Raw genomic sequence first — 15,023 nt, forward strand, 5'->3', positions numbered from 1 at the left:
GGGATTTTGCTTATCTTATATTTTGCTTCAGGTGGCATTTGAAGCATGATTTAAAGGAGGGGCAATAAGGGACACAGTCCAGTGAGGTGCTACATGATCCTGAGGTGGTGCCGAATGCTCTCCATTCCCATTGCTTGTAATGACAACCAAAGATCATCAGACTTGGCCGCATCTGAACCATTATAAATTAGCGAGATAAGATGGGTAATGAAAGAATGCAAAACAGGGAAAGAGAGTTTGTATTTCTTGGCAATGTTCTGTGTGACTCTTGTAATTATTAACCTAACCCTAAAAGCCTGAAGTGGTTCTTATTTAAACGACTCAGTCTTATTCCACACTTTCTCCGAGGAAACATCTGCCAACAAGTCCGTAATGAGGAAAAGGAAGACAACAGATCCACCTCCTTCACCCACAGATCCGAGTGAAGGAAGGGAGAAATTGAGACTGAAGCAAGAGGTCGGCCTCATTAGTGGGGTGTCATTAATTGCGGGCACCATGATAGGCTCGGGGATCTTTATGTCCCCCGAGTGGGTGCTCCATCACATGGGGAGCCCTGCCAGCAGCCTGCTTATCTGGGCAGCCTGCGGTGTCCTGGCCACGTTCGGGGCCTTGTCTTACGCTGAGCTGGGAACCGTAATTAAAGAGTCTGGAGGCGAATATATTTACATCCTGAGGATTTTCGGCTCTTTTCCTGCTTTCCTCTTCGCCTACACTTCTGTCATCCTGGTGAGGCCAGCTGGGCTGGCAGCTGTCTGCCTGAGCTTCGCTGAGTACGCCGTTGCGCCCTTCTACCCGGGCTGCTCATCTCCGCAGGCTGTCGTCAAATGTGCAGCTGCCGCCTGCATCCTGGTTTTAGCTATCATCAACTGCCTCAACGTGAGGTTGGCGACGTCTATCATGAACGTTTTTACAGCTGCCAAACTCCTGGCTTTGCTAGTGATCGTGGCGGGCGGGATGGTGCTGCTGGCCAAGGGACAAACTCAGAGTTTTCAGAACGCTTTTCAAAACACGACCGCGGGGATTGGGACAGTTGGGGTGGCATTTTATCAGGGGCTCTGGTCCTACGATGGCTGGAACAACCTGAACTATGTAACGGAGGAACTGAAGAAGCCTGAGGTGAGTGAGCTGGGTTTTTCTTGCTTCGTGCTGCTGCTGCTATGTTTGTTGCTGCCGATTAGCGTGTTAAGAGGAGTAATCAAGGGATTAGAGCTGGAGGAAAGACTGCTGAGCTTCCCTCCTGTGTGTTGTTGTTGTCGTTCTGGGACAGAACACCTATGGATGTGTTTGGAAAGGTTACAGGGAGAGTAAAAATAGGTCTTTAAGCAATTTAACATCCTACCCACAAGAAATCACTGCCTCACTAGCTGGGAAAAAAAGCTTATAGGCAGTTGAATGTCTTGGGGATGAGCTTTTGTCTTAGAGTTCAGAGAATAGCACTCCGGACACCGAGACTTATGCAAAAAAGCACTGCAGCCTCTCTTCTGCTAAAATTCACAAAGGTTTCTTAACACCAAGTATTCTGAAAAATATTTGATCTACAATGTGTAGTTCAAAACCCACTTCTTACTCCTCATTGCTTGGAGGGAACTTTACACAAAGTCAAGCAATATCTGCTTTTTGGGCATTGTTCTGTCCATGGTATAGGCGCTGAAGTAGCTCACTCGCATTTCACAGCAGCCCTCTCTGTGCCATGGAGATCACAGATCAGACACTACAGCAGTATCGACCCTCTTTTAGAAAGAGCTGTGTGAGTGCAGCGGGTATAGACTGTGCTTGTGCAGAGCACATGATATTACAGATTACATGAAAATATGCAGTTGAATATTAATCTAAATGGCAACAAAGATCCCAGAGTCATGTGGTGCTGTCTCCCAAAGGACTGAGTACACTGATACTGAGACCTTGGCAAGGTGGAAGCCACAGTACAAGGAATCGCCACATCTTGTCCTACAGTGAGAACAGGGAATGCAAAAATTGATATTTCAGGTTTTTAGACGTAGAAAGTTGCTTTGTGATCACCTTATGGGTGTTCTTTTCCAGTGCTTTCATCTGCATAAAGCAGTGTTTGCTGATTTTTGTGAGCCTTAAAATGGTCTGTGGAGCTCCACGGTAGTATCCTATCATTAAGAAAAATATAATTCCTTCCTCGAGCAAATTTCCCTTGTGCTGCCCAGCTTTGATTTAGCCCTTAGAGTTGTTAAATATGATGCAAAACACACCGATATGTCACCTATTTCAGTGGGATGTTCATGGGAAGATGTATCACATCAAGAGCCATAACACACCAACAACAAATAAATCAATGTTAAAACAAGCAAGAAGCTTCTTGTAACACAGTTGTGGTCCCTTTTCCAGGTGACCCTTCCCAGAGCCGTGATGATTGCTATTCCGTTGGTTACCTGCCTGTACTTGCTGGTGAACGTGAGTTACTTTGCAGCCATGACTCCATCGGAACTGCTGACCTCGGGAGCTGTGGCTGTCACTTGGGGGTGAGCTCTGCTTCTGGTAACAAAGCAGCCAAAGCCGTCTAACAAAACACGGGTTTTCCCCTGAGTTTCAGGAGATTTAGGTGCTGTTCCCAGTGGGCATGGAAGCAGACAAGGAAGCATGCTGACATGCAGCTCCTTGTTGCTTTCAGAGCAGCAGGTAGCCTTCCCTGACCAAAGACCAAGCTGACCAGCCCCATTGGGCCCATGGTCTCCGAGGTCTGCCAAGATGTGATGTTCTGCAGAGCACTCCTTGCTCCCCATCCCCACTCATTTACACTGGGAAACTGTGGCTTCCCTCCAGCCCGTGCTTTTCTCCATGGAGAGTGGCTGTAAAGAAAGGGTGAAGAGCACACCAGGAGCATCTCCCTGAAAACAATGAGGATGCAGTAAGGGGATTACGGAGGTTTCACCCTGATGGGCAGCCAAGCTCCACCACACTGCTCTCTCACTCCCCCTGCTTAAAGGAACAGGAGGAGAAAATATGATGGAAAGGGCTCAAGGGTTGAGATAAGGACAGGGAGATCACAGGCAAAACAGACTCAGCATAGGGAGACTGATACAATTTATTGTCTATTACTAACAGACTAGAGCACTGAGAAACTGAAAGCAAACTAAAACAACCGTTCCCCCAAAACTACCTTCTGAGTAGCGCAGAGGAATGAGGAATGGGGGCTGTGATCAATCCCTGACACTTCACCTCCATCGTGCCTTCATGGTCCCTCCCTGCCCCTGCTCCACATGGGGTCCCTCCCATGGGATGCCATCCTTCCTGAACTGAGCCTGTGGAGGCTGCCCACATGCAGCAGCTCTTCAAGAACTGCTCCAAATATAGGTCTATAGCATAGGGTGCAGCCCTTCAGGAGCAAACTGCTCCAACACAGGACCCCACAGGCAGCAGCTCCTACCAGAAGACCTCTTCCACCATGGGCTCCTCTCCATGGGCTGCAGCTCTGGCCCGGGGCCTGCTCCTGTGGGGGCTCTCCATGGGCCGCAGCCTCCTCCAGGCCACATCCACCTGCTCCACTGGGGGCTCCTCAACAGGCTGCAGCGTGGAGATCTGCTCCATGTGGGACCCCTGGGCTGCAGGGGGACAGCCTGCTCCACCAGGGGCCTCTGAACAGGATGCAGGGGAACTGCTGCTGCCTGCCTGGTGCACCTCCTGCCCTTCTGCTGCACTGACCTTGGGGGCTGCAAGGCTGGGTCTCTCCCATTTTCACACCCCTCTCTACCAGTTGCAGTTGCACAACATTTTTATTTTTATTTTTTTCCCCTCTCTTTCCTTCCTCTCTTCTCCCAAAGGCTCACCCAGCATCGCTCACTGGCTCGGCTCTGGCCACCATCAGGTCCTCTTTGGAGCCGGCTGGAGCTGGCTCTGATCTGACATGGGGCAGCTGCTGGGCTCTGCTCACAGAGGCCACCCCTGCAGCCCCCTGCTATCAAACCCTTGCCATGTAGGCTCAGTACAAGTGAATATCCAGGCCTGGGGACTGGGAAACATCCCTCATTTTAAGCATTTCCATAAGAGTGGAGAGAGCAATGTGCTGCCCCACCAAAGGAGCAGCAGTGGTTTGGGAGAGAGACAAAAGCCAGCTGGGTTAATCCTCTCCACTCTTCACGTGGAAATTAGACCAGACCAGAGTGTGTTGGTTCAATTTCCCCATTTGCTTACAAACTGTTTGTACCTTCCATCAACCTGAAGTGTTTCATGATGTAGAATAGGCTCTGTGTGCAACAAGGATTTTAGGATTAGATAGAAAGGACTGTCATGAGAAATGTAGGCACCAGTGACTTTGAACCAGCTGATATTGCCACCAGAATATCCAAACTCAGTCTAAATCTTTCCAAAGACATAGAATCTATGATATCTGAAAATGAGTCTGGCAGAAGCAATGACACATTATATCCAGGGATTATGTCGCTGCTCGTCCTCTTCCTAAAAAGTTGGCAGTGGCTCTGCTGCTGTGTGCATTTCGCAAGATCTCCAGTTTGAAGATCTGAGCAAGCTCTTGTGTTCTCTAATAGCCTTTCATGTCATTATAAACAGGAGCTTTTAAAGGCCTAGCGCTTTGTTTGAACAGGTTACAAAGCCTTACTAAGCTGCAGTGTCATGAACTTTCTCTGCACTTCCTTTCCCATCATTCCTGATTAACAACTTACTTGTGAGCTTCCTCCTTTTTAACGCCTCTGTTTTCCTGCCTGATTAACCTTTTCACCCCAAGAGCACAATTCAGGAAGAAACTTTGAACTAGCAACTGGAAAGCTGGGCACTCCGAAGCCTGGAGGACAGGTGGATAGCCACTGGCTGAGGAGGGTGCAATATTTGTGGTTCATGAGCAAGAGATGCAGCTCTTCAAGCCATTAAGGAAGGAGAGGAGCATAAAGAAGCCAGAGGAGGGCACTTCACATTTAAATGCATTTATTCTCCATATAGTAAGGAAATTGCTAGGTAGAAACACTGTTTAGAGATGAGAAGTGCAGGCAGAAAATGGGCTCACAAAACTCTCCCCAACATGTCTTTGGTGCCAGTGATTTAACAGAAGTGTAGATCTCAATATATATATATATATAAAATATGTTATACATATATATATATGTATATGTATGTATACATGTATAACACATATATATAACACATATATATGTTAAATGTGTATATATATATATTATATGTTATACAAAGTGTACAAAGTTATTCATGGCAGCCCCTGTAGTTCATTTTGAGAGCCCAAGCAGCACAACATGAATCTCAGAAGTGCAAAATACCCAATTGCTAAATATTTTATTACCATTTTTGTGATATAAGTTGTTTTCCCCTGAGATCTTGAGGTTATGGAGTCTTGTGATCATGTGAGATGCCCAGATTTCATCACTTTAAGAAAAGGAAATTTTTAGTTCTGTCTATGACAAGTAGCTTAATAACTTGAATCCCAATGGCCCATAACCGAGATATTAAATTTACATACTATGTTTTTGAAATTATTATGGTACATAAGCTGCTGCCATAATGTTGGAAAGCCCAGCTCTTGATTTTTGAACATTTGGGATTGGTGATACTAAAAACTGCTACATAAGGCTTAAAGTCACACAATTCGGATGGAAATCTGTCCTAAAAAAAAAAAAAAAAAAAAAAAAAAGAAAAGAAAAAAGAAAGAAAGAAAAACACTTTCAAACTTTGGATTTTTGCCAATTTGATGAAGACTGGGTTTGTGTGTTTGTTCATGTATGTGATAATTACCCCAAACCACCAGCACTTATTACTCAATTAATATTCTTCATGCTGTTTCATTCCTAAAGACAGGCTTTACTTCTAAGTGAGAAAATTATATGTCCTTGAAATATTTGTAGCCCTGCTACTTCTTCTGTTCTGAAGAAAGCAAAGTGCAAATGTCTGAGCATATTCTAAAACCAAACTTCTGAAATTCAAACTATTGCTTTGGTTCCAACCTGGTCCACAGAACAGAAGTAAGTGCAGGTGAGATTAGAGGGTTAAATTCTTATGCCTGTTGGGGAAGGGGTTATAATGCAGGATATTTTGTCAGCTCTGGTGGTAGTGGTCTTTCTGCATTTTCCATTTTAATATTGTTGGTGCTAAAAGCAGCATCTCCAGGATTCACACCACAGCATGTGTACACACAAAGCGTTCTGTATGTCGTGACAGCTTTGTACACCATTGCAATGTATCTACACCAGGCAGGAAGCAAAGCTGCCGCTTCTGGATGAGACTAACAACTAAATATTACAGGAATGGAGAGAAGGCTTTAAATCACTAGAAAGGCTTTGGGAAAAATAAATAAATACATGAAAACTTTCAGTGAAAATAATGGAGAGGAGAAACCTGTCTGGTTCTGGGGTGTGTATCCCATCCACCTATATGCTGGATGTCATGATGTGAATTCTTTCCCACCTCAGGGACAAAGTCCTGGGCAGCTGGGCATGGCTCATCTCCCTGTCGGTGGCGCTGTCTACGTTTGGCTCATCGAATGGCACGTTCTTTAGCGGAGGCCGCGTGTGCTACATTGCTGCGAGGGAAGGCCATATGGTAAGGACCCCATAACGGGGGTCTGGTTTGCTTTGAGGAACTCTATCTTCTTGTGGCACTAAATCAGAAAGGAAAATACCACATACGTTCAACTGGTAGAGCAATAGCTCTTCAGTGGTTTATTTATCGCTCAAAGACTTTCCACAGTCCCTGTGGCAGCCAGCTGGGACTCCCCCCGGGCCCTCTGGTAGCCAGCACGCCCCTGGCTCCCAAACCACTTCGCTTGCCCACCAGCTAACCTGCCTTGATCATCACTGTCAATCACACTCGTGTGCATACCCACACTCGCTCTGGTTGCTGGCACCGTGGACATGCAGGCCTCTGCCTCCAGGTGCCCCACACCACACCTGCATCTCGGCTCCGCTTCCCCCTTTCAGAGCTTGAGCTGAGCTGTCTCGAGGCACGCTGTGCCCTCCATTTCTGCTCGGGGGCAAAGGATACCACCCTGCATCAGCTCCACTCCTTTGCACAGGAGGGAATCTGTTACATATATAAATGACTGGGGTGGTGGCTTCTCTTACCGGTGACAGTGTCTGCTGCACCGTGACAAGCTCTGTGCCAGGCAGTCCACAGAACTGTGGATATGAATGTGACCATACCAAACAACCATCCCCCTTGCCCCATTTCTCTGAGCTTTAGGAGAAGTACTTGGATGATACATGTATTTTGGTTTAAAATTAAAATAAAACAAGAAACCTTTCTATTAAACTTTCCCAATGAGCCAATAAATAAAGAGGCTAGTGATCCTCTCTGTGTTCTGGAGCAAATCCTGGTTTGCTTTATGTTTGGCTGCATGTATATATTGGGAATAGTTGTCTTGTTTTCCAGTCAGCCCAGGAGAAGTCCCAGAGCAAGGTGACAGAGGGCAGAAGAGCAGGGCCATGCTCATCATGTTTGCCTGAACCAAAGCCAATCTGATAGGAAATCAGTGAGACATGATAAAAATATCCTTGCGGGGGGCTCTGTGTTTACATTCCTTGCAGCTGAATGGCTTTTATATCACAGTGCTCGCCTGATGATTAAGAGAGGGTCTGGCTGCAGGCAGAACTGCCCCCAGCTGCCGAGGGGATGGGTGCGTGTCTGCGCGAATGTGAGGTGACCACACGCTGTTGTGCTTCGGCTTGCAGCCAGAAATCCTGTCCATGGCCCATGTGCGGTGCCTCACGCCCTCCCCTGCCCTGCTGTTTACATCCGCTATGTCTCTGGTAATGGTAATGTCAGGAAACTTCACCAGCATCGTGAACTTTTTCAGGTAAGTACAGTGCTTCTGTTTGCATCCCCTTGTGCCCCTGGTTCTTGGCATTGTTTTGGAAGCTTATTTGTTTATTATTATTATTTTTTTTTTCAACCTAAACTACTGCTTTCTGACTCATATCGGGGAGGGAAGCAGGGAAAAGAGCTTAAGACCCAGCATCTCTGCAATGCATTCATGCTTCTGTCACTACTTAACTGGGTGTGATTCATCCTCATGTTGAAATGAATCTGCAATATTTGGGTCATTCTAAAGTTCTCATTGTTTGTGCTGGAAAGGAAATGAATGCAAGGACTACTACATTTATATCAATATTATTCTTTTTAATTGGAGATATGTACACTTGGGATATGCAAGGCAGGACTGACTTTGCTGTACGATTTCACCCCAAATTTATTTTATTTTCTTCCCCCAGTTTTATAGCATGGTTTTTCTATGGCATGACTATTTCTGGCCTCCTGTATTTAAAAATCAAGAAACCAGAACTGCCAAGATCTTATAAGGTGAAGTAATAACACGAACCCCCCACAACCCTTTTCCTTGATTGTCCGAATGAATGAGACAGCATTATGAGGAAAGGAAGAGCACTGGGGTTAGTTGTCTATGGATTTAGTGTGGTTGTCCTTCCTTTTTTAATTTCACATTTTGTCTCAGAAAAGTCTACAGAGGGTGAGATAGTGTGAGTGTGCAGCCATAAGTCAAGTGTGAATTCTCTGTCTCGATACGCTAATAATGACCCCTTACTATGGTAAATATATCTACCGTATTCTCTTTCTTCCTTCAAGACTTAAGAAAAAATTAGGATGATTCTGATCAGTAACACAACCACCTGGTTACACTCTGAGAGCGCAGTGACACTCCTCAGAGGGTAGCCCAGGTGTGAGAGGCTGGCCAAAGAGAGAAAACTCAGCCAGAATGCCCCAAGTCCTTTGCCATGGCCAGGGGACGGGTTTGCCTGCCACAAACCAGCTTAGTGGCAGGAAATCAGGAGTTACCTGCTTTATCTCTGGTGCCATGAGCGAGTTGAGTTGCAAGGCCTCCTCTGTGACTGAGGGAAATACTCCTGTGGAACAGGGGGCTCAATAGACTGTGAGAGCCAACACAGGTGGGACAGTGGCTTTTCCCTGAGACAAGCAGAATGAGTACCCTCATTTCCATGGGGTTCCTCCAGGTGACAGATGACAGGCTGACACTGCCAGGCTGTACGAAGAAATAGTGAGTGTCCTGAAGGGCTTAGCATGAAGAAGAGCAGTGCTCTGTTAGGCCTTCCTGTCACTTGCTCCTGTGGCTCTGTCCTGTGACTAGGACACTGGGTGAGGACCCAACCTGCTGGCTGAATGGGCTTCAAGCAGACGGAGTTCTGTTTCTGCAGTAATGTTTTGTGTGCTGTTTGCATCTTTGAGTCTGGGAGGTCAGGGAAGTCAAGGGGTTAGGGTACGTGGTGGTGGCGTAGCTCTTGCAGGCCTGCCAGAAGCTTAGAATGGAGTGGGCTGGGAAACAGGATGCCTGGATTAATTGGGATTTCTGGGTAATACCTCAGGCTGCAGCAGAATTTCAGCTAAAAAGCCTTCTGCACAAGTTTCAGGGTTGTCCAGACCCACAAGGATTACATGAGTCTTTACTCTGATGTTTTGCTTTCACAGGTCCCGATTATCATCCCCATAATTGTGCTGATGGCAGCTGTGTACCTGGTGTTGGCTCCCATCATCGACCAACCCCAGATCGAGTACCTCTACATCGTTCTGTTCATATTCAGCGGCGTCATTCTTTACTTCCCCCTGGTGCGCTTCAAGTGCCACCCCCGCTTCTTGCAGCGAGTCACTTTGTATCTCCAGTTGTTCCTGGAAGTTGCTCCGACTGCCAGGGATGCGAACTGAGATAGTGCCCTCCTGGGGTATGGCTGCCTGGCCCTCCTGCTTTATTCCAACACCGTGGTTTTCAAGGCTTAGGAATTAGTCTTCTGTGAGAGAGAATGAACAGAATTAACGTGTCACCAAAATGTTTAGTTGAGAGGGTCTAGACCCATGTCTCCTCACATTTCCTTAACATTTTGAGCACATATTTTTCATCTCTCCCTGGACAGATAACATTCAGATTCCAAAGGAATACGTTTTTCAGTTTTCCATCCTGAGAAGAGCTGTCCATCCTGAGCAGATCTAAATCTTAGCTCTTATATTTCAAGGCACCAGGCAACAGAAGACTGACAATGAAATATTATTCCTACAGTAGGCTGTGAGCCTGAGCCATTCCTGGCAATGACTTTAATTATTTCCACCTAGCTCTGCCCACTGTGACGCCAGGGCTTCTCAAATTCTAACCCACTTCTCACACACCACAGTCACGGTAGTTTCCCATTATCCTCAGTCTCAACCCTTTTCCTCTTGCTCTAGGGGCAAGAGAAACATTATATGCTGTTTTCTTTCCATTTGCACATGTTGTTTTTGTATGGGGTTGTCCTGTCATAGACTAAAAAGGTCTAGGTGTTAGTCCCTAAAATGTCTCATTGTGTCTCAAAATTACAAATGTTACTCAGGTTAACTTTCTGTCAGTGTTTGCTCTTGTACTGGGTCTGGCTGGAATGTTAACTTTCCCGGCAGCAGCCCATTCAGTGCCGTATTCTGTACTTGTAGCTGGAACAGCAGTGTTATCACACCAGTGTTGTGTCTACTGCTGAGCAGCAGTGGCACAGCATTGGGCCTTTCTCTAACCCTCCTAGGGGGTGGGCAAAAAAGTGAGGAGAGAAACATCACTAGGGCAGCTGACCTAAACCAATCAAAGGGATATTCCATACCATGTGGTGTCACACTCAGCAATAAAAGGTGGAAACAGGAAGAAGAGGGGAGGGGTGGGCTCTCGTTGAGAAGACGTCGGTCCTCCTCTCGAACACCGGCTGCGTGCGTTGAGGCCTTGCTTCAAGGACGTGGTCAATCATCGCTCATTTGTGGGAAGTAGAGAGTAATTTCTTTCCTCTGCACTTCCATATAGCTTTCATTTATTTTGTTTGTTTGTTTTCCTCCCTTTTTCCCCTTTCCCTTTTATTTCCCCTTAGTTAAATTGTTTAGTTCATGGTAGTCTTTATTTAATTATTATAATTATTTCCCTTTAATTAAATTATCCTTATCTCAACCCGTGAGTTGTTCTTTGCTTTACTTCTCCCCCTCCTTATCTAAAGGAGAGGGAGTGAGAGAGCGGTTGTGGGGTTTAGCTGCCCAGCACGGTAAAACCACCACAGCTCTGCAGACCCATACTGAGTGCTGTGTTCCTGGAACAGGGTCATTTGATCCTCCAGGCCTCCTCCAGCCCATCCCAGAGCTGTGTATCTGATTACGATCTCGTTCTGCAATGCCACCCCTCCTGCTCCTCTGATACCAGCAGCTACAGAAATGCAACAGAAAATGGATTCTGGCAGTTATTGTCTTTTCGGAAACAATCTCCGTTTCTTTGACTTATTTATAGAGCCTACCACATAGGGCTGTGCTTTCGTGAAGATCTACAGTCCATATGCAAAAAGTGGGAAGTTTAAGGTTTGACATGCACAATATTTGTGGCTTTGACCACCTATAGTTGCATACCTAAGTAAAATCAGCCTTGGTCTTGTTCACACAATTCTCGTGGAATGGGAGTTATTGCCCCCATTTGATATTGCGGATGTGTAGTACACTACAGGAGGTGAGCAGATCGAAGGATGGATTATACCTTGGTCAAAGTCACACAGGACATGTGTGGAAAATATGGCTGTTTCTCCCAAAGTCCAGTCAAGCATCTTACCACTTAGCCCATCCTTTCTGTGCATCAGTGACATATGAATAATAATAAAGAACCCAGATAGACTGAGCACTTTGGATAAGCAGCCTTTACATATTCCTGCTTTGTATATAGATGTAGGGGAGCTGAAAAGCTGCAAATATCACATTTTTCACCAACTTCATTTTCTGTAGATATTATTGTAATGAAGTGTTCTTTTTATTTATGATACCTAGGGTTTACAAGCACAGGTGCTTATAATGCCAAAACAAGAGGCTGAAAGCTCAGAGAATGGCAAGATGATTACAATAAAATGGACATTAAAATGAAGTGAGTTGATGTGGTTGTTTCTGTTTTTCATCCAAGAAGAATAATTCCGTACAATTTTTTGCTGCATGAACATAAACAATCAGCATCAACCTCTCTCCTTGGATGGGAGGTTTAACTACATGCGTGGGTGCTTGTATGTGCGTACACTCATTTTTCAAAATGATTGCTTATTTATTTCAACCCCTTCTCATGCAAATCAGAGTTTCTCTTTCCTTCATCAGATATTTTTAATAGAAGTGGCAGGGAGAGGCAGCGCATCCTTGCTGCTCATTACCACAGCACGTAACAAACGGGGCGGCAGGCAGAGCTCTGTAGCTGCCGTGTGTGCAGGTCGTGCTGTGACACCACGTTGGTCCCGTCTGCCCAAGAGCTCTGGGCCCTGAAGGAGCAGGAGCATCAGCAGTGCCCTCAGTGCAGTCATAAAAACTGCACTCCGCCTGAAAAGAGGGTACAAAAAAATCCTCCTCTGGTGATTTTCCATGAAGCGCTGCTCATGTGCCCAGGTTCAAGTGGTTGTCATCATTTGGTTGAGGAGAAATTTCCCCTTGGGTGACAGAGCAGGATCTGCAAAGATTTTCATTTTCCTGTGTTGTAGGTACAGTTAACCTGCTTGGATTTACTGGATTTATCTTACCAGCTCACTGCCTGTGCAGAGGGTTTGATGTCCAGTCCCTCCTGCTCTTTCCTGGGACATGGGGAGTAACCAAGGTCTCACTGGAGACCCCAACAGTGCTAACTTGCTCTCTAGGTCATCTTTAGAGCTTTTAGCAGCTTTAGAGCTCTTTGCTGGCCCCTCTCCAGTTTCTCCACCTGCATTTTGAACTTGGCAAAGGTCAGAAAATGGGATGCAACATTCCAAGCATGTCCTCACCAGTGTCAAATCTATGGTGATACTATTGTCCCTTGTTCTGTATTTCTCTCCCTGTAGCACACTGTGGGTGACCCTGGCTTTCTTCAACCAGACAGTTCCCAGCTGTTGGTGCTTAGGGCCATGGTTTAGTAGGAGGATGGTTGGACCAGATGATCTTGGAGGTCTTTTCCAACCTTAATGATTCTATGGTTCTATGATTCTATGAGACACGGGGTTGTTCCACCCCAGATGCTGCGCTCATGCTCCTCGTTGCCCAACTGCAGGAGGGCAACTACTGGCTTCATCCTCGAGTGTCTCCATGTACCTGTAGGCTGAAGCTCCACAGTTTGGTGTGCCAGCCAGTCCCTCCAATCTGGCACCATCCACAACTTGCTGAGAGCATGCTGCCACATCACCTGGGTTGCCCAGGAAGATAGTGAACAACACGGGCTCCAGGTTCAACTCTTGCATCACCAGCTGCTGCCCAGAAGTCAAGATAATCTTATATATAATATATATAATAAGGCCTTAGCCCTTATTTTATTATTAGCCAGTATTAGAAACTTTGGATGGGCTGTGGTACATCTCCCCAACAGGATGAGTCAGTTCACAGTTTAGCAGGAGCTCAATCTTGCACTTTGTAGACTAGCTAGCTGACTGTCATCAGGGTCTTCGTGTATGTGACTCATTCTGCCTGAAGGAACGATTTTGGCTAAAAAAGGATACAGATCCACAGTCATGCAATAAATGGTGGTCTTCGGTTTGCAAACTAGCAGTGAAACTAATGGGTAGCACAACAGCCCAGCTGGTTTTGGTATCAAGCTATCATGTCAAATTTGTCCTCTGCAGCAGTGAACCCCACGGCTTGAGAGTCTGACAGGTAAACCATCATCTTTTTCTTCTAAAGGTTAGTCATTAATTCTTACTGTTTAATTTCATGGATTGTGCCCTGGCTGACATACAGGGAGGCAATGGGAGAGCTGAGAAAATGGAAAATGAGAAGTAGGTGGAAAGAGCATTCTTGTACGCACGAGTCTTGGCTTGTATGTCTGAATTGACTATGTAAAAAACGGACATGGACAACACCTAAGCAACAAAGACACATGCCTGGAAGTTCAGAAATGCCAGAATAAAGGTTATTGGTTCATCAGGGTTTCCCTTCCTTTTTGTTTTTGCATTCTGGCTTATCCTTTAGAGCATAATGGAGCTTTTCCATGTCACCTCTGTGTCCCTAACAAGTAGAGCAACAGTCCAGTATTTTGCCTGTTCCAGCCAGCTGTTGGAGTGAGGAGCGTTGGTCTGGCAGCTGGAATGAGATGATTTTGCAGAAGGAACAGGCTCCAGCAGATGGCAGTGGCAGACATCTGATGAAGGCCTCGGCAGCATCGGCCTCTCCCCGTGCCTACAGCAGGCAGCAGAGCAGGACAAGCAGCCAGGCCATGCTCAGCCCTGCAGGAAGGCCCAGGGAGGAATTGTCTCCATGCCCACTGTTTCATCACCCAGAGCCGTCTCTGGGCTACCACGGTACAGTTCAGCAGATGTTAGCCCCAGTGCTTTGTGGCATCCATCAGCAGTTAGGAAGGAGGACAGTTTACCAGCCTTAAATCAGCAGGAACACTTATGAAGTTGCGTGAATTCATGGAGACTGAATTATTCATGGCCTCAAAACATAAGCATTCCCCTGCCACGTTGGAAATCTGGATGAGATGCTTTTGTGCGGGATGCCCCCTGAGGTTCTCTGCTTTCGTAGCACGCTCTGTGTCTCGCCTTGAGGTGGAGCTGAGCAGCCGAGGGTGGAGGGAAGCTGACTTTTTCACTCCACTGTCCTGACGGCAGACAGCTTGTGGGATAGTGGCCGAGCATCAGTTAAATGTAAATTTTCTGTAGATGGTGCTGTAGCTGGAGACTGGTGGCGTTTGTTTGGTTTGTCTGTGGTTCACAGCACAGAGAAGTGGTGGCTGTGAGTCAGAGCATGCATTTTTCGAGGTGCTGCACGTATGCAGAAGCAGTCTCAAAAATAAATGTATATACAAACATAATCTGTATCATAAAGCTTGCAAAGCAAAGGAGACGTGTAAAAACAATACACTTGCTCTCTTTTGTAAGAGGATGTAGAAAAGAAAGCACAGAAAGGCCAAAAACTTTGTCTGTCTGCTCTGAAAATGTTCTTGGCAGAGGTAGGAAGCTGGCCATGAATGCATTTTGCTATAGCTAATTAATTCACTACAAGCACCGTGCCTGTTAGCAGGTCTCTGTGACCCAGTAATGGTGCTGTTTCTTTGTTACTACCCCGAGCAGTGAATTCTCCAGGGTTACGAT

General features: G+C 46.2%; 1 protein-coding gene across 1 annotated transcript; it reads left to right on the forward strand.

Moving 5' to 3' along the window:
- The first annotated feature begins 314 nt into the window (after nt 1-314).
- LOC311434899 (b(0,+)-type amino acid transporter 1-like) lies at nt 315-10,906 on the forward strand. Its single transcript, XM_084515396.1, has 6 exons — nt 315-1,116; nt 2,356-2,489; nt 6,399-6,528; nt 7,656-7,780; nt 8,196-8,283; nt 9,424-10,906. Exons 1-6 carry the CDS (start codon nt 373-375, stop codon nt 9,655-9,657), a joined length of 1,455 nt encoding a protein of 484 aa, XP_084371522.1. The 5' UTR covers nt 315-372; the 3' UTR covers nt 9,658-10,906.
- Nucleotides 10,907-15,023: the final 4,117 nt, after the last annotated feature.

This window comes from Aythya ferina, assembly GCF_964211825.1.
Source record: "Aythya ferina genome assembly, chromosome: 3".
NCBI lineage: Eukaryota > Metazoa > Chordata > Aves > Anseriformes > Anatidae > Aythya > Aythya ferina.

What these genes read in the sequence shown, in the direction of transcription:
- LOC311434899 (XM_084515396.1), top strand. Translation starts at nt 373, where the DNA reads ATGAGGAAAAGGAAGACAACAGATCCACCTCCTTCACCCACAGATCCG. An exon ending in AGGAACTGAAGAAGCCTGAG is followed by an intron (nt 1,117 to 2,355) that starts GTGAGTGAGCTG and finishes TCCCTTTTCCAG; the next exon opens with GTGACCCTTCCCAGAGCCGT. An exon ending in AACTGCCAAGATCTTATAAG is followed by an intron (nt 8,284 to 9,423) that starts GTGAAGTAATAA and finishes TTGCTTTCACAG; the next exon opens with GTCCCGATTATCATCCCCAT.